Source organism: Euleptes europaea, chromosome 12, assembly GCF_029931775.1.
Source record: "Euleptes europaea isolate rEulEur1 chromosome 12, rEulEur1.hap1, whole genome shotgun sequence".
Classification (NCBI taxonomy): domain Eukaryota; kingdom Metazoa; phylum Chordata; class Lepidosauria; order Squamata; family Sphaerodactylidae; genus Euleptes; species Euleptes europaea.
The window spans coordinates 24,187,610-24,211,838 of record NC_079323.1 but is presented as its reverse complement, the minus strand read 5'-3'; the positions used below and the strand labels follow the sequence as shown (position 1 = coordinate 24,211,838).

The window sequence follows — 24,229 nt, the reverse complement described above, 5'->3', positions numbered from 1 at the left end:
GCTCTGATTTATGAATGTGGGTATGCACAAGCAAGCCTTCAAAGTCTGCGACATTTCAAGATGAAGTGAGGGAGAGGCAGACCCTGTGGGAAGAACATGTGCCCGTCTCCTCCTACATCACCTGGGAATTCCCACATTACCAGAGCAGCACAAGAAAGTACATCCCTCACAATGCTAAAGTAACTTCCAATACAGACCCTGTATTTCTACAGAACCCCCCCCCCCCACACACACACACACACGCACAGGCTTGGATTCTGTGAACAGTGAATGCAGCGATGTCCTTCCAGCATGGTGTAGTGGTTAAGAGCGGTGGTTTGGAATGAGCAATCAGTTTGGAAAATTGAGGGAAGTAAAATCGAACAAGTGAAAACGTTTAAATATTTGGGGGTCTCTTTTCATTATAATTTAAAATGGATTGCACACCGTAATCAGTCCCTTACCTTGGCAAAAAATAAGATGGCTGCAATAACTCGTTTTTACTATAAGAAGGGTAACCATTTTGTTCCGTCCGCCTTACAGATTTTCCAAGCCACTGTGATCCCGCAACTTTTGTACGGAATCCCAGTTTGGATCCAGGGTTTTAATAAAGAAGTGGAGCGTCTCAGGGCAGTTTTTTTGAGACGCATCCTTGGCGTCACAAACTCTGTTTGCTATTTTTCTCTGTGCGCTGAGCTGGGACTGCACACGATAGAATCCGGTGCTTGGATCACTACTATCAAATACTGGTTACGCTCTCATTTTCGATCCCCCCCAAGTATTTATTGGCAGCTTTACATACTGACTCAACTATTTCAAGATGGTCTAGGCTTATCTTAAATAGGATCAGATCACTCGGGATTGATCTTGATTCTTTGTCCAATTCCAGTGAATTATATATTTTTAGGCAATCCAAAAAAGGATATGGGACAGTGATTCCCAAATAATAAAAGCCGGTGCTGAAGGTATCTGCTCCCCTCATTTTTTAGGCCTTTCTTATCAAATAAACTCTATGGCCCAGTATTTTTCTAACTTAATCTACCTTCTCACTGTACAGCATTTTTGTTGTCCAGATTTAATATATTCCCTTCAGCTGTTGTTAGTGGTAGATACAAGGGAATACCACGCGAAGCAAGATGTTGTAGGTGTCAATGCAAAGAACCTGACACAATACAACATATTCTCTTGTACTGTCCAATTTTCACAGAGCTTCGATGCAGCTTAATTAGCTCTCTTCCTCAATTTACTACTGCAATGACTACTGGAAACATAGGCCATTTATTGGATGACAAAAGCTTCGAAGTTACCACTCAAGTAGCCGAGTTCCTGGCCAAGGTCCTAAAGGAGGGAGAAAGAAGGAGGGGGATCCTCATTTAATTGTTTATTATAAAATTTACTGATGAACTGTGTATTCATTCTTTTTTAGATCCATATCTAGCTGCTTTACCTGTTTGTTTTGTTACTGTAAATGCCAATAAAGGTTCTGTTTTCTGTTTTCTGTTCTGGTTTGGAATGGTGGACTCTGATCTGGAGAACCAGGTTTGATTCCCCACTCCTCCACATCTCTAATCTGATGAGCCAGGTTGGTTTCCCCACTCCTACACATGCAGCCAGCTGGGTGACCTTGGGCTAGTCACGGCTCTTTTAGAGCTCTCTCAGCCACACCTACCTCACAGGGTGTCTGTTGTGGGGAGGGGAAGGGAAGGTGATTGTAAGACGGTTTGATTCTTCCTTCAGTGGTAGAGAAAGTCGGCATATAAAAACCAACTCTCCTCCTCTTCTTCCTCCTTTCTACTGGAAACCCTTGAGAACTCCCCTGGGCAAGCTGCTCCTGAGAGCTGAAGGGAGTCTTGGGGATGGAATGGGGTGTTGCTCATGGACCACAGCGCCATAGAGGAAATGGCATCCTTTGTACAAGCTCTTGCTCTATTGACTTAAGAGCTAGTGCAAGAGTGGACAGGGTGATATCTGCTGAATCTTTCCTGCAGCTCCCCATGGCATCCCCACAGATCTCTTGACCCCAAGAGTTGTTTTTTCTTGAAGGGATTCCAGTATGAAGGAGACAAAGACCTCTTCATTGAATGCTGCTTTGTTCGTGGTTTTATAAAATCCAAGCTATGGTGTCTAAATATTAACACACAGGCATATCACTATGTTTCCTTTATGTTTCTGGAAATGGGTGACTAAGAATCTTGTCACAGTATTCCCAAAAGCCACACCAGCTTTTACCATAATACTGCTAAGACATCAAGAATTGAATACGTGGTTTCTATTCTATGTAATTTTCTTACTTCTATCTCCACGTCTGACTATATTAAAATGTATCTTATTGCAAAAAAAGCAAAAAGATACGGTAATTCTGATCATATGAACAAGTACACGTTCACACATCCACCATTATGAGAAGCTAAAGGTCATAACAGATGCTACAAAAATGGCCATTTTCTGAGCTATGTAAAGTTCTAATTTAGAGGCAGAAAAGATTTATGATCACAGTGCAGGCAATATTGAAACAACCAGCAAGAACAGAACAATGGAATATTAAAACAACATGGCTGAGTTTGTTCATTTGGATTGCAGTAAAAGGGCAACTAATGACTGACCAGGGACTTAACAAAAGCACCTTCACAATCTTTAAAGATCATAGTTGTTTTCCGGATGTCCTGGAAATTGTCTCCAGCCCATGCAAGAAGATATCCTCAAGTTGAAGGGAAGAGGTAGTACAGTTTTTGAAGCATGAACTTAGGGATTTTAGCAAGAGGCAGGCAGGCGGAGAAGAAGAAGAGTTGGTTTTTATATGCCGACTTCTCTACCACTTAAGGGAGACTCAAACCGACTTATAATCACCTTCCCTTTCCCTCCCCACAACAGATACCCTGTGAGGTAGGTGAGGCTGGGAGAGTATAACTTGCCCAAGGTCACCCAGCTGGCTTCATGTGGAGGAGTGGGGAAACAAATCCAGTTCACTAGATTAGCCTCCGCCGCTCATGTGGAGGAGTGGGGAATCAAACCTGGTTCTCCAGATCAGAGTCCACTGCTCTTAACCACTACACCACGCTGGAGTGTGTTGCTTGTAACTGGAGTATGCTAAAATTGGAGCACAAACCATTGCAACAATGGATTGCTATGAATCTGATGTAGGATGAGCAGTTTTGCTGCCCGTTTCAGGAGTCTGCTTGCTTCCAGTAAGCTCTGCTTCTGCATTTGAAAAAGAAACCCAATATTACTAAGATACCCAAAGTTTTTCATCTGAAGGAAACTGAAGCCTTCAGGGCTGCCCCTGGACTTCCCATTCTTTTGGGCAGTAAAGAATAATTGTTTTTTCTTTGTGGCACTACAGTTGCATTATTATGCATGCTTACTTGAGAGTGAGCCTCACTGAATTCCATGGGACATACTTGCAAATAAGCATAGTAGATATCTGTTTTTGTCAGAAAGACAGTTTTGCCAGCCAGCTCCACTTGACTGATTGTGCTCTCATGTGAGAAGAAAGGGCTTGTAATTGGAATTTTTTTTCTAGCACTGTTATTCTTTTTATTATACTAATCAATTTCATTTTTATGCAACTGGCCTGTCAGTATGTGGAATAAAGAGCAACATGGACCACTATGTTATTAGTTTTTTCCCCCTGCACTGTGCATAGCAAGTATTGGATGTGAATTCCCAATGAATGAGATTTCTTGGACAAGGTATTCATGCTTCTTGGTAATACCATACTTGACATGCTACATACTATAATGAACTGACTACCATCAGTTCATTACAGTATGTAGCATGTCAAGCGTTGTATTACCAAGAAGCATGAATACCTTGTCCAAGAAATCTCATTCATTGGGAATTCACATCCAGCAATTCTGAACTCTTTTCTTGCCCTCTGTCCATTACCCAGACTCCCCTGGGCTATTCTGATACGCCATACCGTTGACATGTGCAACATAGATGTCATTTCGTTAAAATTAACAGTCTAAAAAAAATGGCATCCTTCTCACTCTGAAAATGTGAAATTTCTAGTACCCCGTAAAAGTAATTTCTAAAGGTCAGTGATAACATTGCTGGGTGAGTTCTAAACGTCTTAAGCCCTTAAGCAACCATATCCACATTGATGCTTCTTAGTGAAAGAGACGCTCTGTAGATCTCACTAATCGAATGGGATTAGGACTGAATCCACCGAGAGCTAGAGGCACTTTCACAAGCGATGCTGTGAATGACTTTTAACTTCTAATACATTTTTTTAATGTGGATATTACTTACACGGCATGCAATACAAGAAACAGTCCTTTTGAATTCCAGTGTTCCTTTATAGAAAAGTGACTGCATCTATCATGCTGAAGATAGACATTGTGGCATGGTTCAGATGTCAAGATGAAACATGATTTCCCAGTCCTACTTTGACCAAACAATGGTTTGTTTCTACATCTGAACCATCCAACCATGTTGTTTAGTGTTACAACTTAATCATCAAACCATAGACTGAGGTTTTCCCCCCTGACCTTGGAGAAAGGAGTCCAGCCAGAAAGAACAAAAAATGAAACTGCATCGGCAGCTCTCACTGGTAGTTTCTTAAAGCATTCACTCTTCCTCCCACCTTCAACTTGTCTGCCATTCCCACTTCTACTTTTTAAGAAGAAGAAGAAGAAGAGCTGGTTTTTATATGATGACTTTCTCTACCACTTAAGGGAGAATCAAACCAGCTTACAATCACCTTCTCTTCCCCTCCCCACAACAGACATCCTGTGAGGTAAGTGGGGCTGAGAGAATGTGACTAGCCCAAGGTCACCCAGCTGGCTTCATGTGTAGGAATGGGGAAACCAACCCGGTTCACCAGATTAGCCTCCACCGCTCATGTGGAGGAGTGGGGAATCAAACCCGGTTCTCCGGATCAGAGTCCACCACTCCAAACCACCACTCTTAACCACCACACCATGCTGGCTTAAGTTAACGAAAATTACCATCTGGATATCCAGTCAATGGTTCATTGCAGCATGCAAGTTTCATCCATTTTGTTAGAAAAAGGCATTTATGAAGAATATATGAAGCTATCCTACATTGGATCAGACCACTGATCTACCTGGTTCTGTGCTGTTTGCTCTGATTAACAATGGATCTCCAGCCAGAGAAACGTCTTTACCATCTGACAGCAATGCTGACTGTGAATTTAGGCAGATCATGAGAGGGAGGGCAGGAAGAGTTGCATCAATGTTTGGCTCTCATGGCTCTTTCTTACATGCCCAGGTTATGCTGATTGCCACTTTGAGGTCAGGAAGCAAGAAAAAGAGTTAGTTTTTATATGCCGACTTTCTCTGCCACTTAAGGGAGAATCAAACCAGCTTACAATCACCTTCCCTCCCCCTCCCCACAACAGACACCCTGTGAGGTAGGTAAGGCTGAGAGAGTGTGACTGGCCCAAGGTCACCCAGTTGGCTTCATGTGTAGGAGTGAATTTTGAATAGTGTGACATTCAATTTACACATGATGTTTTCCCTTCATGTGTGAACATGATGTGGAAAAAGCTCATGTATATCATACATGTGTATATTTTGCTAGGTGTACAGTCATTAGTGATCCACTGTCTTCCCTTTGAATAACCCTTAGCAAAAGACAGACTACAGTGATTTTTTTAATGTTGCAATATAGGTAAGGGGAGGGAAGGCAGCATGGTGTAGCCCCAATATCATCAGGTCTCAGAAGCTAAGCAGGGTCAGTGCTTGGAAGGGAGATGTCCAAGGAAGACTCTGCAGAGGAAGGCAATAACAAGCCACCTCTGCTTATTCACTTGCCTTGAAAGCCCCTTGCTGGGGTCACCATAAGTCGGCTGCAACCTGAAAGTACTTTACAAACACACAAATGTTCAAAAACTAACAGGAACGATGGGCAACAAGCTGCACACCAATACCATCTTGAGAGGCCCACATTACCCATTGCAGCTTCAGAGCACCCCAAACTGGACGTGGCCTGACGCATTCCCAGCTCTGCTCCCAGTCTCCTAGATTCCAGGGCAATAGATATGAGATTGCTGTAGCTAAAACAACTTAACAGCGCATTCCTAAGAAGAGTTGCTCCAGTTTAAGCCCATTCATTTCAATTAAATGGGCTTAGACTGGAGTAACTCTCTTTAGGAATGCACTGTAAGTATCTTGTGCAACCTTAAAGACAATGAATGGAATCCTATAGTTTCTTTCTCTAAAGCCTTGATCTGACGAACAGAGCTTTACTCCATTGGAGGAACGCTTCCTCATTTAATGGAATGGTATCCCAGAATCTAACCCCAGCAAATGTATTGGGAATATATGTTTCTGCTTTTTGAATATTTCTTATTTGGAAGATCAGTAATATGAGACTTAGGAAGGTGGCACGGCCCAGAGCTGACATATACTGTAAATTTGCAGGTGGAGAATCCACCAGCACTGAGGTGAGGCGCAAACGCCACTGACATTGACACACATATTGTAGGAACAATGTTAGGTGGATGATTCTAAAAACAAGTTAGGCAGGCACCCACGTTTGATTCCAAACTGTAACAAATTAAATTTTAACAGGGTTTTTTTTCTTTATGGTTTGTTTTTTTTTAAAGTTCATTTTGTGCAACGACTTGAAATCTGGTCGTCAAGAATTAAAACTCACATGTGCAAGACTAATGAGGCCATTGCAGCCAAGATTGGTGCCTAGTGACAGAATTGCACTAATATGCTGAAGGGAAAATACATTTAGAAAATTTCAACTTCCATTACGCTGAAAAAGCCCAACAGTGCAGACGTCCAGATGACAAAAACGTTTAGCCTGCTGCAAAAGGCATTTGTGAAAACACCATTCTGAAAGTGTCATCTAGTCAAATATTGCAGGTGACCCCAATTTTCTTTCCAATAACAATGGTATCATCTGTGACACCATCTGGAGGAAGGCTCAACATATTAAACTATAAACTTGGCTAAATTCCACGCAGGATGATCATACGCAGTGTGGTTCACTGGGGGTGGGGGTGGGAATGCACATGTCAGAAGCTTCTGCAGTGCCTTGTAGACTGAGCTCCTGACCAGTAGTTAGTCTTCGCCCTTTGAAAACACTGTGACCTAATAACAATATGTCAAAAAGGAGGGAATACAGGAGAAAGAGAAGCAAAAAAGATCAGGAAAATAAATGGTGGTGCCTATTTGGCCTCTTTTCTGCAACAATTCTACTGCTGTGTTGCAGCAAACAGAAAGCTGAATTTGGGCCAAAGAGACTGCAGTTCAAAATCCTAACATGTGGTAAAGCTAAGTTTCGGTTCCACTGGTACAAGCCAGAAAAAAGGAGGGAGGGCACCAGTTCAATAAGTTGAAAAAAAGGAGGGAACCCCTAAAGAACCATACAAATAAGCGATTCTGTGTACCATATATACTCGAGTATAAGCCGAGTTGTTCAGCCCGTTTTTTAGGCTGAAAAAGCCACTCTCGGCTTATACTCGAGTATATATGGTAATCTGAAATGGAGGACATTTCTTTTGGGAACGCGGTGGAAGTCTTGCGTGGCCGGGCACAATCCGAGGAGAAATCTCCACGGCTTCTTCCCACCCCCCATAAACACACACGCAAGCACCAGGCTGCTGGGGCGGCCGGGCGCAATCCAGGGAGAAGTCTCCATGGCTTCTCTCCGCACCCCCCATACACACAAATGCAAGCACCTGGGCACGTGCAGGGAGAAGTCTCCATGACTTCTCCCTGGCATCTCCTTCCCATACACACACACAAACACCCGGCTGCTGGGGCGGCCGGGCGCAATCCGGGGAGAAGTCTCCATGGCTTCCCCCCCCCCCCCCCATATACACACACATGCAAACACCCGGGCACGATCCAGGGAGAAGTCTCCACGGCTTCTCCCCGGCATCTCCCCCCCACACACAGAGAGAAAGGAGGGCGCCTCTGAGGGGGGGGGAAGGAGGAGGAGAAGTGGCATGGCAGACGGACCCCCTGTCCCGCGCTGGGCGCCAGCCCAGTGTCCAGCCTGCTGCCGGCCAGGGGCGGCAAGAGCCATTCGCTGCCCACCCCGTCGTCCGCCAAGCCGCAGCAGACGGCGGCACCGCCGCGTGGGAGCGCGCCCGGCCACGGCTTCAGGCGGGTCACCCTCACCAAGCCCACCTTCTGCCACTACTCCACCGACTTCATCTGGGGGCTGGCCGGATACCTGTGCGAAGGTAATACGTGTGTGTGTGTGTGAGAGAGAGAGAGAGAGAGACAGACAGACAGACCATCCTGTGCAGTGCTCCTCAACCTTTTTTTTTTGCTCCATCCCCCCCTTTCACCATTGTTCAGAATATAATTCCCCCCCCTTTCCCCCACCCTCGGCTTATACTCGAGTCATTCAATTTTCCCAGTTTTTTGGGGTAAAATTAGGTGCCTCGGCTTATATTCGGGTCGGCTTATACTCGAGTATATACGGTACTATGTTTTTTGCCATACTGATTTGGAATCAAATTATCACAGAAGTGAATCTTCCTCCTCCCTCTTTCCCTCTAGTCCCCTGTGTGCCCTGAAATTATGAGGGACCTCCAGGAACAGCATAAGGTACAATGTAGGATTAGGCTAGCCTGATCTCATCAAATCTCGGAAGCTAAGCAGAGTTGGCCACGGTTAGTACCACCAAGGAAGTCCAGGGTTGCTGTCCAGAGGCAAACCACCTCTGAACATCACCTCCCTTGAAAACCTCATGGGGTCACCCTACGTCAGCTGTGACTTGGCTGCAATTTCCACTAGCACTGTGGGAGAGGACGCCCTTCCACTACTGCATGCTTGAAAGTCAGGTTTTCTTCTTTAACTAATGATGTGCTAAGTGGTAAAGTTTATGTGGACATCGTAGTGAGATTATACAAAGGAAACATATTCCCCAGAAGCCTGGCACCAAGGAAGGGCAGGAAACTGAGTGTCCCTGGTTGGCATAGTCATGGTTTAGGAAAGGGAGGGAGGAATCCCAAATATTCACAGATTTGAACAGAACATCCCTAATTCATGGTAAGAAGGGGGGGAATCAGCAAGAAGCAATTACCTTCTACAGAAGAAGAAGTTGGTTTACTTTTCTCTACCAAAAGGAGTCTAAAAGCGGCTTACAATTGCCTTCCCCTCCCCACAACAGACACCTTGTGAGGTAGGTGGGGCTGAGAGAGTTCTGAGAGAACTGTGACTGGCCCAAGGTCACCCAGCAGGCTTCATGTGGGGGAGGGGGGGGATCTAATCTTGTTCTCCAGATTAGAGTCCACCGTTCATGTGGAGGAGCAAGGAATTAAACTTGTTGAGCCTGCAGGCACTTTTGGGAGCTGAGAAAGGTTAGGGGTGGGGTCTACCACAAAATGGTGCCATGGGGCAGGCCCAAACCCGGAGCTGGCAACCCTAATTGTTATAATGATATACTAACAACATGCTATTCAATTGCAGCTAAAAAAACAAAACAAAAGAGCCTCCAGTGGTAGGGGAGGATATAGCTGCCACAGGGACAGTGGCAGGGAAAATGGCTGACAGGTGGGTGGGAGAATCCAGACTTTCCCATCCACATGGCAGCCATCAAGGCTTTGCTGCAAGCTTTCCCAAACCTTACAGCAAAGCAGTTTGGGGAATGGTCGGAGAAAAGCTGGGGAAGAAGAAGAAGAGTTGGTTGTTATAGCCTGCTTTTCTCTACAGAAAGGAGTCTCAAAGTGGCTTACAATCGCCTCCCCCCCCCCCCACAATAGGCATTTTGTGAGGAAGGTGAAGCTGAGAGAGTTCTGAGAGAACTGTGACTAGCCCAAGAGTTCTGAGAGAACTGTGACTAGCCCAGCAGGCTTCATGTGGAGGAGTTCTCCAGATTAGAGTCTGTCACTCTTAACTACTACACCACTGCACCATGCTGGCCGAAACACACCACAATGCTGTGGGGAAGCAGGGAAAAAACCCTGCTCCTCAATAGCATTGAACCTGGGACATATAACCCGTGTGGAAATGGCCTAGGTCTCAAGCGGAGATCTTTTCCAGTTCTGCTGCCAGCAACCGAACCTGGGACATTATGTATGCAAAGCATGTGCTCTGCCATGCCCCCTCCTGTTCAAAAACCATTCCCTCTACAATGTTCCATCAGCAGGTTATCTATTTCCAAGCTAAATTCGTCAGACTCGCTGCTTCGTCATGCTTAACAGGGCCAGATCTATAATGCCGGGCTATAATCAAATTGCTAAGTAGGCAACCTCCTATTCCCATCTCCCCCAAATTAAATTAAACATGCTAATGTTATTTCAGTGGAATAAACTGCAGTGGGAAATAGGATGGTTAAATAATGTCATTTCAAATAATACCAAATTGGCCTTATCAGCAGCAAATAAACCAATCAAAGCAATTGTGTGTGCACAGCCCACCATTTTCTGCAGACTGAGCCTCTTATTTGAAAATCAGCCAGGAACTCTTTGTACTCTGGGGGTCCCGGGCTGGCTTTTTGTTGTTCTTACTTGTTTTAATTTATTGGAGTGTAAGTCAACGGTAGGAGTCAATTATAAGAGAAGGAGCATGTCCCCTGTGTCTTTATTATGACTACTTTTATAAAGCAAGTGCGGAAATTTCTGCTGAGTCAATAAGAATCTTTACATTATTAACTCTGTTGGGCTTTGGTTCAAGATGCAATTAATTATGGGGAGGGGGCACAATCCATCCTTTCCTGTACGAATAGAGTTGAACACAAACACATGTGTGAAAGGAAGCCTTAAAGGGCCCTCATTTGTATTTTTTTCCATTATTCATACAATCACAAAACTTTTTAAAGGTCCACGTGATTTTAAAACTGTAGCTGAATGCATTTCAAATGAAGTTAGACCATTATGCATACCGGCAGAAAGAAGAAGAAGAAAAGTTGGTTTTTATACCTCGCTTTGCTCTACCTTTAAGGAGTCTCAAAGCAGCTTACAATTGCCTTCCCTTCCCCTCCCCGAAACAGACATCTAGTGAGATAGGTGAGGCTGAGAGAGTACTGAGAGAGCTGTGACTAGCCCAAGATCACTCAGCAGGCTTCATGTGGAGGAGTGGGGAATCAAACCCGGTTCTACAGATGAGAGTAACCACTAAGCCACGCTGGCTCTTATTATGGTGCTTATTATGACTTGAGAATAGCGAAGACAGTGTCGCCATCTGTATTGCAACAATATTTTTAAACAAAGGTTCATTAGATTTTCATTCATCATCCTGCAGCTATAGACAAATGAGAATTAACATGACAAAGGGAAGAGTTCTACCTCCTCCTTTCCGCCTTCATTTCAATATGCTTGCTTTACATGTACAGGGAAGTTGTTTTTTTTAAAAAATGCAACAAAGTAGGTAAGGCCACTCCTGCAATCTGAAGTAGTACGATCTATGAAGATCTTCACCACATGCTGGTTCTGCACATAATGCATCTCTTCTGACACAATGAAACGACACTGTGGGGTAATAGTTGTGATGACAGTGAAGAGGCTTTGCCATGTAATGTAGTGTGAATGCTGCTTTCCTATGGGCAGTTATTTGTGAGCAATTTTCTCATGACTCACAACGGAAGTTTAAGACTATGAAGTGAGAAAATGAGGACCAATCAACCAAGACAGGATGCTTATTAGCCCGTTTTTATTATAGTCCGGAAGAGAGGGGGGAAACCTGCTACTTTTGAGTTTTTAAAAAAGAAGAAGAGTAGTTAGTTTTTATATGCTGACTTTCTCTGCCACTTAAGGGAGAATCAAACCATCTTACAATCCCCTTCCCTCCCCCTCCCCACAACAGACACCCTGTGAGGTAGGAGGGTTAGAAAGCTCTAAGAGAGCTGTGACTAGCCTAAGGTCACCCAGCTGGCTTCATGCGTAGTAGTGGGGAAACCAACCCGGTTCACCAGATTAGCCTCCGCTGCTCATTTGGAGTGGGGAATCAAACCCGGTTCTCCAGATTAGAGTCCACCGCTCCAAACCACTGCTCTTAACCACTACACCACATTATCTCCAGGAAATCCTAACATACTTTTTGCTAATTATTTACCATGGAAGTACTATCTCACATGCTCTTATTATTTATAAGGCAGAGACAGAAAAACTGCTTTGCACTGACAAAGTGTATTTAGATTACTATGGGACCAATCCTTAACAGGTATAATCAGAAGTAAGTATTAAGAAGAGTTTACAATACAATACAATACAAATACCTTTAATGGCATTATACAGTTTTAAAATACAAGGAGTGAAATCAGGTTAAAAATTGGGATGTAGTTCATTCCTTGGTGTTATAGTCTGTTTTCTGACTGAGTTCCCATTGGGTAGCAGCTATCAGCAGGAATCTAGCCACATTTCCTGTGATCTCAGGATCTCGATCTGCTAGTAGATTATGAAGCATTTTCTTTTTGTTTGAGGCAAAGTTTGGGGCAAGGTTTGAGACTGAGGGTTTTATGAGTTTTTCTCTTGCGGTGTCATATAGGTGACAGTCCAGGAGAATGTGAGACAAGGTATCAGGGCATCCTACGCCACATCTGCAGACCCTTTCAGCGTAAGGTATTTTCAGGAATCTGCCCCGTAGGGTCACTGAGGATAGTGTGTTAGTCCTGGTTTGCATAAAAGCTTTCCGGAGTTAGGGATTGTCAAGATATTCCAAATAATTTAGGCTGAAGTTTGGTGGAATTCCAAACTGTTGAGGTGATCAGATTGGCGTAATGAAGGGGAATTTGCTCTGGAGCGCGTGATCAATTAATCTTTGTTTTATTAGATTTAAAAAGAGTTGATTTTTATATGCCGACTTTCTCTACCACTTAAGGGAGACTCAAACCACTTACAATCACCTTCTCTTCCCCTCCCCACAACAGACACCCTATGAGGTAGGTGGGGCTGAGAGTGTGACTAGCCCAAGGTCACCCAGCTGGCTTCGTGTGTAGGAGTGGGGAAAGAAATCCGGTTCACCAGATAAGTTTCTGTTGCTCATGCGGAGGAGTGGGGGAATCAAACCCGGTTCTCCAGTTCAGACTCCACTGGTCCAATGGTGCTTCCTCCAGAGAAAGTGGCCTTAGAATTGGAACATCAAACACATTTCATGTTCCTCATCGCACAATTAGCAACACATATAATGGCTAAATAGCAGAGCCTGATACTCTGCCATAAAACGGGGATGAGTCAATACATTCATTGTTCAGCGAGAAATGTGTGTGTGTGTGCGTGCCCATGTGTGTGTATGTGTCCCACTTCTTGATGACAGCAGGGGGGTGCCTGTGTTCTACATAATTGGACAAGTCAACGGTTCAAGGCTTGCAGACAGAATGGGTAAAAATGTAATCAGTGCTAATTGAAGGCTAATTACCTCAGTTTGCAATTGACCACCAGGTGTTCAGAAGCAGGGAAAAGAAAAGCTGCACCAGAGGAGGAACATGACTTAGAGTGAACTGGCTCATTTTTCATCTTTGATCTGTTTTTAGGGTCTGCATTGGTAAAAGATTTCAACCTCCATCTACATCTGAGCCCTGGATTTGCACAAACCTAGCCCTCTGATTTCTGCATTTCTTTGAACATCAGCCGCATCACGTCACTTGTTAAATGCCCGCTGTGCCAGAAGTGACAACATAGAATCATAAAGTTAGAAGGGACCACCAGGGTCATCAAGTCCAACCCCCTGCACAATGCAGGAAATTCACAACTACCTCCCCACCACACACCTAGTGACCAGAAGATGGCAGTTTATGCTCAGCAGGGCAGAGGAGGGGGGAGACCTCTGGCTCACAGGCCAAAGCTGTAATTGCCAGCTTTTGAAAACCCACAGGAAAGCCAGGGCCATCACTCAGTGACAAAGCATTTGCTTGGCAGGCAGAAGGTGCCAGGTTCAATCCCTGGTATCTCCAGTTCAGACCATCAGGTAGTAGGTGATGGGAAGGAACTCTTAACTGAGACCTCCAAGAACTGCTGCAGGCTAGAGTGGAGAGTGCTGAGAAAGGCCAACGATCGAACTCAGGGCAAGCAAATACAGCATCCTTGGGGACGTCACAGAGCCAGTGTGGTGTAGTGGTTAAGAGCGGTGGTTTGGAGCGGTGGACTCTGATCTGGAGAACCAGGTTTCTATGGAGAGCCATAGTGCAGGCTATAGTTTTAGGATTTATTCTAGAACAGCATTCGTATGGACATTTAGTGACTTGACTGCATCCAGGAAGAAGAAGAAGAGTTAGTTTTTATATGCTGACTAGGGCTGTTGAAAAAAAAAATCGGCATAATTCGAATAAATCCCAAATCCCCCATACAGGTATAGGTAGGAATTCGGGTTTAAATTCGGGATTCCTGAATAATTTGGCCATTTAAACACATTCGAGGCTTTCTGTGGCTCGGGGGGGATTTTTGCAGGTAGAGGTTGTCGCGCACAGCTTGTCTGGACTTCAGGAGTTTACCTGGTAGCAACTTCACACCACGCAGTTCTGCTATGTACAGTTTATTTACAATATCTACACAGAGTCCTTTGGCTGTTAACATTCACAGCTCTGAGCATCAAAGTGCTTCGCCAGCATATATATTTCAGGCAATAGGTAACTTACATTCACTATACAGACTTATATACACATTCATGACCAATCACAGTTCACCTGAGATGAGTCATTCTGGAAATCCCCATTCCTGGCTGTACAAACTGGATCAGACCAGCCTCATCACATGACTTAGCTGTCACTCTGATCAGTATGATCTGTTTAGCAAACTGCAGACTAGGCATAACTTTGACATATGTTGACACGCCTCCCTAGTCAAACGTTTGTTAAACACAGCCACTTCTTTAAGTATTGAAACCTTTCAGTATTCAAACACTTCAGTCTCCTGGCTTAGTGCACACCAACCATTCTCATTTCTGGAGACTTGCACCACTAGGTAATTCTTAATTGGGCCTAGATGTTTCCTGTCCGACCACCTGCGTAAATCCCCTCGCAACTAATCTTGCCTTATATTTAACATTTCCATTTGGCAAGGTTTTGAGTCTGTACAACCAACGGCAACTCAGAGTTTTCTTATCTGCCGGCAATTCAGACAAGGAAAATACTTCATTTGACACCAATGAGTTATATTCCGCCTCCATGGCTTGCAGCCAGGCATTTCTCTCTTCTGAGGCTAGACGTAATACATCATCATAATCAGTTGGAACTTTAACATACACATGGTTAGCAGTTACACCATACCTTTGAGGTGGAATACCTTTTGTAGATCTAGAGGACACTCTTGGCACTGCTCTCTGATCTGCACTTTGCACACTCTCAGAGTCTGCATGTATTGGTGACTGCACCTCCTGTTTCACCTCTGGCATGTTATCAGAATCATTATTCATAGGTAACAGTACTGTGGATGGTAATTGGTTTGCATGTATTTTAGGCCAATTAGCATCCTCACAGAATGAAGCTGAACGACTGAAACTTAATGCATTCTGGTTATTTACAAAACGGTAAGATTTCATTCCTGTCTGATACCCCAGGAATGTCAATTTTTTTTTGCTCTTTCACCACCTTTCCTACGTTGTTTCAGTGGTATATTAACCCATGCTTTACTGCCAAATATCCTGATATGATCCAAACTGGGATCTTTCCCATACAAAGCCTTGTATGGAATGTTATCTGTGGCACTTGTCCAAATTCTATTTGAAATATAACAAGCATTTTTTGCCGCTTCTGCCCAGAACATTTTTGGCAATCCAGCATCAAGTAGCATTGATTTTATCATTGTTTGCAGTACTCCTCCCTTTCTCTCTGCAACACCATTTTCTTGACTCATAGATACATTTGCAATTCTGTGTTCAATACCTTGAGTCTTAAACCAATGAGCCATTTCACCAGACATGTACTCGCCCCCAAAATCACTTTGGAACTTACAAATTTTATGCCCCAATTGCCTTTGCACATTGTTAGCCCACATCTTTATAGTGTCACACACCTCTGACTTCTTTGCTATGGGATACACCCATGTGAACCTTGTGGCATCATCTATCAAAAGAAGAAGATATTTTCTTTTAGATATACTGTCTGGGAAAGGGCCTACCAGATCACTATGTACAAGATATAGAGGGGTTTTTGTTACTCTGTCACTCCTTGGTGCAACTGGGTGTGCTTTAGATTTACTTTGCTTGCACACATCACAATCCAGATATGTTTTGCACCCTTCAACCTTCTCTTTGCCCAGCAGGGCAAGAGTTTTATTCAAGGTACCCCAACCCACATGGCCAAGTTTTCTATGTAGCAAATGTATACACTTATGGTGTGGGTTTTTATTTAACACTGTTTGTGCTTTACCTGCCATGTTCTCTAGCACATACACATTATCTTTCAAATTCCCCACTGCCATAATCTTATCACCTTTGAGAATATTACAGCACTTATTTCTGAAAGTCACACTGAATCCAGCAGAATCTAGTGCACTTATACTTAATAAGTTTCTCTCAAGAGAGGGTATACAAAGCACATCATTGAATGTATGGTTTAAACTTCCAAACATTACACTTCCTTCACAGGAAACAGTTGCAGAACGTCCATCTGCCAAACTTACATGACCTAACGCCGATTGATGTGAGTTCATTAGTAGTCTTTCCTCCCTCACAAATATTTGTGAAGCTCCTGAGTCAATTATCCAAGAGTCATTCAGGGAGTCTGGACTCACTCTCACCAGCGTAGCTTGCTGTTTGGTCACAACTTGAGTCTTTTTTCCTCCTTTGTATTTCCTTGCAGCAGGGCAAAATCTTTGAATGTGTCCCTCTTTCCCACATCTGAAACATCTCTTTACAGGTATAGATTTGCTTGCTTCACTGACATTCGCACAGCTGAGGCTTGTATCCTTCCTTATCTCTTGCTTGGCACAGCTCCCGGTCTGGCCGGCTGCCAACTCCCGTTGCATATATCTCGTCTCCTCTGATAATAACCTCCCTGTGAGGTATTGCAGAGATAACGTTGCTGCATCCACAGATTCAAGGGCTGAGATAAGTGGGTCGAAACGCTCCGTCAGGGAACTTAAAACTATAAACACCTGGTCCTGGTCAGAAATCTGCTTTCCCCTCTGAGCCAGCAGTTGAAAATACGTGGCTAAGGTATTCAAATGAGCTCTGACACTCTCATTTGGCTCCATAGTCTTTCTATAAATCCTTCTCATCAGGGAAATAAGAGATCCAGCCGTGTCTTGCACATATACAGCCTTGAGGCTATTCCAGGCATCTTTAGCTGACCCCTGTCCCGCCACATGCACCAACTGGTCATCAGCAACACTTAATATCAACGTGGCCAATGCCTTCTGGTCTTTTAAACTTTCCTCAGGCGTGGGAGCTTGTGGGGGAGAATCCACATACGTCCACAATGACTCACGCTTAAGATAATGCTCCATTCGCAGAGACCACACGGCATAGTTATCTGCGGTCAGTTTATCAACCAGCAGGGCAGAAACAGCTTGTGCCATTATATCTTCTCTCACCGGCAGTAGCTGATTATCTTCCCCTGGTTCCTCCTCCGACTCTTTGTCAGAAACAACTGACCCGTCTGCAGACTGTACATCAAGGTCCTCAGCGTCGCTGGCCTCTGTAGACATCCAAACCGCTCACAGCAGCAACTCACGGCAGTAGCTCACCAACTCCAATAGAACCTCCAGCTCTCAGCGCAGTCTATCTGGGCCCATAGCCCTGTCGCGCACAGCTTGTCTGGACTTCAGGAGTTTACCTGGTAGCAACTTCACACCACGCAGTTCTGCTATGTACAGTTTATTTACAATATCTACACAGAGTCCTTTGGCTGTTAACATTCACAGCTCTGAGCATCAAAGTGCTTCGCCAGCATATATATTTCAGGCAATAGGTAACTTACATTCACTATACAGACTTATATACACATTCATGACCAATCACAGTTCACCTGAGATGAGTCATTCTGGAAATCCCCATTCCTGGCTGTACAAACTGGATCAGACCAGCCTCATCACATGACTTAGCTGTCACTCTGATCAGTATGATCTGTTTAGCAAACTGCAGACTAGGCATAACTTTGACATATGTTGACAGAGGTCCCACATTTTCAGGGTAGCTTGAAGAGACCCTCCTTGCAAGAACCCCCACGTTTGGTGAAGATTGGATCAGGAGGTCCGAAGTTATGTGGCCTGGAAGGGGTCGCCCCATCCCCCCATTAGAAAGGCATCAATTATAAGAGAAGGAAAGAAAGATTATAAGAAAGATTTGAATCGGAGTCCAACTTTTCAACCAGTACAGGACACTGGCTTTCTAGGAAGTATAGCTTGTGACATTGGGTTGAATCTTGCCGACATTCTGCTGATGGAAGCTCATTTGCCTACCCTAACCTTCCCCAGAGGCCTTCTGCAACCCTCTCCCCAAGGAATTACCAAGGGCTGCAGAATCCTTGCTGACAAAAAGCCATGTCTGTGGAGGAGGGAGCTGCAACGAGGAAAAGAACAATTTCTATAGCATAATGTTGGTAGGATGCAGCTATTCGCTGTATTCAAGAATTTAGGGTCAGCACTAAAAGCTGAAAAACCAGTTTATCTGTTCTTAAATCTTAGAACGCACTCTTGGGTTGTGCACAATTGCAGGTGGGGTAATTACCACTCTAAGAACTCTAATATGCGTGGCAATTAATCACCACTAAAAAGGGCTTGATCCAAAGGAGTGCAAGCAGGAGGTAAATAGCCATTAGTGCTATTCTGTGAACACTTCTGCATAACTCTGTGCAGTCAAGAATAGGCAGGTTTTTCATCCATAGGCTTACAGTGGCAGGTGCACAATTAGAAGAACATCTTTGGATTTTATTTCCCTTTTTTTTGTACACCACTCTAGTGTGGGCTGTAAAACAGCCCATCTGTTAACCGACGACATCATCCAGATGCAGATGGCTCCCTTTGGCTCCAACCCACTGTTTAGAAAACCTGACTGAAATATACTGTGGCTTTATGTATCAGTTTTGATCCCAAATAAAGAAACAGCAACACAGTGGTTCAGTGGTAGAGCAACTGTTTTGCATGCAGAAGGTCCCAGGTTCAATCCCCGGCATCTCCAGTTAAAGGGACTAGGCAAGTAGGTGATGTGAAAGACCCCTGCCTGAGACCCTGGAGAGCTGCAGCCAGTCTGAGTAGACAATACTGACTTTGATGGACTGAGGGTCTGATTCAGTATAAGGCAGCTTCATGTGTTCATGATTCTCACAAATGTCCACAAACAGATAAATACTAAATGAACAGTGATGCAATACCTTTTATTAGGACCTACCAAAGTAACATTAAAAGCATGCACAAGCTTTCCAGCCCAGCCAGAATAGGCATCAGGCTTCTCTTCAAGGTCTAGCACAGTGGTCAGCAAACTCATTAGTCAACAGAGCCAAATATCAACAGTACAACGATTGAGATTTCTTTTGAGAGCCAAATTTCTTAAGCTTAAACTATATAGGTAGGTACATAGTTTATTAACTTAATAAACTTTAATTAAAGTTTTAAGTCTTAATTAAACTATAGGCAATTAAAAACACTGGTCTTCTTGCCTAATAAGTTTCTAACATTAGTAAGTACTTTTATTTTTTATTTGTTGCGTACAGCTTGTACATCTTTTCTCAACACTGAACTTCCATTCTGTGAATTTTGCATTTTTTACAAGCACATTGATTTTTGTGTTTACTATATGGAATTTCATGGTGGGACTTACATGGGCCACTGGCAGACATTTTATAAGGGGATTACTGACAACTGCCCTCTCCCCTGAACTGCAAAAATAATAATACTGGAAGGCAGAGCATGCTGCACGGACCAGCCAGCAACCAGGAATTACCGCAGGGAGGGGAGTGAGTTCAAGGCAATCGACAGTTCATTTATCATGCAGATGGGACTGGGAGGGGGACAAAAGAAGAAGCTTCAGCTTCCTACACAGGCATTTTTTACAAGCAGGCACACTCAGTATATTGGCGGTTGCACACTCTGGTGTTTGCCGGAGTTTGGGTCCCTCTCCTTGCCTGCAGGTATTGACCAGGGGGGATTTCTAGCGGGCTCAGATGACCTCTGGGTGGCAGCCCCTGTGCAACCCTCTCTCTGAAGCACCCACGAAGCCCTCCGAAGTCTAGTCTGGAGGGTCCTCCAGCAGGGTTACCTGTGCGCCCCTCCTTGGCTTCTGTGGAATCACAGCTCTGCGCCCAGGCCGGCTCCTTCCTCTTCCATCAGACTCCCCCAGCCCCTTGTGTGAACTCCAGGCATCCCATCCCGCCTCACCAGTCAGTGGGAGGAGGGCCTGCTGGGCCAAACCAACTGGTGGCAACACCGGAGTGGAGCACAAACTTGGAGCGAGGATTCCAGACCCCCTTTTACTTTCCAATCAAAGAACCAGCCTTTTTTTTTTTTTTTACTGCCGAGGTAATCCGTCTCTTTTGAGAATGAAAGAGAACTTTGCTCCTCTGCTTTTCTAATGAACTACAAAGAACCAGGCGGGGCTGTAAGAGGAAAGGAGCAGTTTGCTAAATCGCGCGCGCGCGCTTAGAGGGACGGTCTCCTTTGGTAAAATGCAGCCTATGTTAGCGAAGGGTCTTTCCAGCCGTTCACCGTCTGAGGATCTAATTACAGAGCCGCACTCCAGGGGCCAAAGAGCCACTTGCGGCTGGGCAGCCGCTGTTTGCCGACCACTGGTCTAGCAGAATTCAAGATCTAGCACGCTCTAAAGCTTGTGTTATTCTGGTTGGTCTTAACAAAAAGTATTACATGGTTTTTTCCCCATTTTTCTTTTGGGGTTTTTTCCCCCATTTTTCTTTCTTTCAGCAAGGTCTGAAAATAAGTGCTCCCCACTGTATAGCCATACAACAGCGACTGTAACTGAAACAACTATCTAAGAATGAAGTGAAGCCTGAAATTATTTCGGGCTCGAATACTGCTTGACAGGAGATGGCAGTGAAATCCTGCTTGGTCTAAAAGCACATATATTAAAAGTGCAATAATATAAACCTTAAAACAAAGAGTCCAGGGGATCGCTTTTCACTCTAAAATGAAGAAAAGCCTTGTGACGCCTAAAGGTTTCACTTCTATTTCATTACAACAGATTGATAAGAAGCTATTACCACCACAACTAAAAACCAACGCAGGAACAACGGTTCTCTGATTATGCAGGACGTTATTTTATGTTTCTCCCCAGTAGATGGCACTGTTGCTGCTTCTAACACAGAGATTGTAGCAGTGGGTTTAATTTTGTTGCTTAAAATAGGGACATCGGAATTTCATTGATTATCAGGCTCATTTAACATGCTCTGGTTGGCGATAAAGGATATTAGAGATTTGGTAGTTTCTTACTACATGAAATGATTGATGCATATTAGCCTCTACACTCATTTGCGCTGTCTCAACTAGGCCTCCTGTCCAACAACTTCAGCACCAAGGACAGCACTAAAGCAGTTACTGACAAGTTCGGTATTCCTACTACAAATCAACGAAGCTACACACAGATAACCAAAGTTAGAGGTTGACCCTCGCTAACTAGTATGCTAAATAACAACACATGCTCCTTGTCTCCCCATCCTGTGCATTACACATGAACACACATGAACACATGAAGCTGCCTTATACTGCATCAGACCATTGGTCCATCAAAGTCAGTATTGTCTACTCAGACTGGCAGCAGATTTCCAGGGTCTCAGGTAGAGGTCTTTCACATCACCTACTTGCGTAGTCCCTTTAAGTGGAGATGCCAGGGATGGGACCTTCTGCATGCCAAACAGAGGCTCTACCACTGAGCCTCTACCCCTCCCCTAACCAAGAGGCGATGGCTTCCCAGAGGTCACTGGCGGCAATGATGAGAAATAATGCTGTTGTGCTTTAAGTTACAATGGCGACAGCCTGCGGAAGATGGGTAGTGAAAGAAGCCCTACCTTCCTAAAGAAATGCTGTGTAGTTATAACAAAGACGTCAAAGCCACAGCCCGTTCTTCTGAGTTCCTCCTGGATACGGCTGAGTCGCCGGCTCTGTTCATCGCACTTTTCCTTCATTTGCTGGACCAACTGCCGTTCAGCATCTCGGTTCTGCAGATCAGGCTTTGAAGAAAATCCATTCCTTGTAACGGATGACCTTTGTTTAGGGTGTCCTGCAAGAAACAATAAAGAATACGCAAGGCTGTGATCAGTCACTTTGTATGTACAGACACAGCTTTTTTCATAGTTCTGTTGGGGGTGGGAGAGGAAAGTGAGTTTGCTCACAGCAAGTTCATTTTTTGGAAAGCTTCAGAGCACCACAACAAAACTTAGTTCTTGGGGGAAGGGAGTCTGCACAGCACAGCAATATGTGTACAATACAATACCGTTATGATGAATCCTTCAGTGCAGATCAGATGTCATTTTGATGTTCTCAGACTACTCTTTAATACATTTGGGTTTTACTGTAAATCTCAACATTCAGCAAGCTAACAAACTTACTGAAACTCTGGGCGAAAACACATGGTCGCTTTAGCCTCCTTTATTCCCTTTTTCAGCCAGGATTCAGCCAAGATCGAACGCATGCATTTCGCCAAATGTGTGTTCGATCCTGGCTGAATCCTGGCAGAAACAGGGAATAAAAGAGGCTAAAGTGACCATGCGTTTTCACCTTCTGTGTGAGACACTAAGCCTGTCTTGATCATGGAAAGATTAAGACAGGATCTCTGTTCCTGACAGCTTAATCCCAGTTATCACATCCAGTCACCAACAGATGACTTTTTAATTAAGAGGAACACTGTTTTCCTCAAGACTGAGGCAAAATTGGTCACATTTCCTCAGGGGAACAGTTTTCCCGCCAGATGGTCATCATGGTGATGCAATGGGCCTGACCAGAAGCTGACGAGATCTGGGTAGGATGCCACCTCATGAAAAAGCAAATCCAAACTTTGTCACGGCAGTAACTGCTGTATACCTATGTGGCCCTGAAAAATGAAGTAGAGTAGACAGAAAAAATGCAGCTCCATTTCCTTCCTCCCCTGTTCCCACTGGACATAAGGATCCCAGACCTGATTCTAGATTTGGAGTCCTTCCTTCATATCATGCCTGTGGATTTGGCCTCCTTTGACCTAAAGAAACCATTTGATATGCCTGAGGATGTGGAAGAACAAAAAAGGATCCCGGCTGTATTGCAATGAAAAGGATAATTTTTGCAGAAGTGGCATTTGAAAGAACGGCTTTAGAAACGTTGCTCTCAGGATTCCTTAAGAGACACTAATTAAAGAATCTCACAATGTGCTTATTTCCAGGTTATTATCCCAGAGCAGAACTTCATACATCTGCACATTCATATTTTAAATCAACCATCCCACAGACAGACTTATCCACCTCCCCAATCCTTTCAGTAACAAATGACAGCTAAGTAACCCTTTAAGAATCTCCCCCTGCTGAACATGAAAGAAGTCACTGTGAAAATGTAATGCCTAAGTTTTACAGTGACATACTTTTTTTTTAAAGAAGCACTTATTACCCAAGCATGGTGGCAGCTCTCCTGACGCTGTCACTAGGAAAACTGCAGAGAGACAGCTGCAACGACAACAGCCCTGAGCAAAAGAAATAATAACCAATAGGCAAGCAGAATTTTCTAACAGTCAGAGCGGTTCCTCAGTGGAACAGGCTTCCTCGGGAGGTGGTAAGCACTCCTTCCCTGGAGGTTTTTAAGCAGAGGCTAGATGGCCATCTGTCAGCAATGCTGATTCTATGATCTTAGGCAGATCATGAGAGGAAGGGCATCTTGGCCATCTTCTGGGCATGGAGTAGGGGTCACTGGGGGTGTGGGGGGGAGGTAGTTTTGAATTTCCTGCATTGTGCAGGGGGTTGGACTAGATGACCCTGGTGGTACCTTCCAACTCTTTGATTCTATGATAGATGTGATTTCACCACTGACTTGCCTAGGTGGTAATGGAATCAGATGCACCTTTTCGCTGCTTTCAGTAAGGGGATAGTATCCACATGAAACTTCCTACACAAAGAGCTATTGCCAAGAAAGTGTATGCCTCTTCCCTGGGTATGCCTCTTTCCTTGGGCATCATGGCGGCAAGCCCTGGACACCCGATCAAGACATTTTATTGATGGTGGCAGGGAATACAACTGCCTCCTCCTATCACTAAACAACACAAAGAACAATCCACTGCCATGTTATCCTGTGCAAACCTCCCTGAAATGCACGAATACTTCACACAAGCACAGTTCTATTACTGTACAGAGCCCATTCATGGGGGGGGGGGGAGTTGTGCAGAAGAATTTCCTAGTAGATTGTGCCCCCATGTGTCAAAACAGAGCATCTCCCACTCAGCTACCCTTTGTAACATCCACACCTAAGGCAATCAATGTT

General features: G+C 44.3%; 1 protein-coding gene across 1 annotated transcript in view; it reads right to left on the bottom strand.

Annotated features, from left to right (window-relative positions):
- MTUS2 (microtubule associated scaffold protein 2) overlaps window positions 1–24,229 on the bottom strand; it is a 200,520-nt gene that overhangs the window by 39,195 nt on the left and 137,096 nt on the right. Inside the window, exon 6 of the mRNA XM_056858098.1 lies at window positions 21,799–22,010. Within this exon, the coding sequence (XP_056714076.1) occupies window positions 21,799–22,010 (212 nt within the window). The remainder of the gene's footprint in view (window positions 1–21,798; window positions 22,011–24,229) is intronic.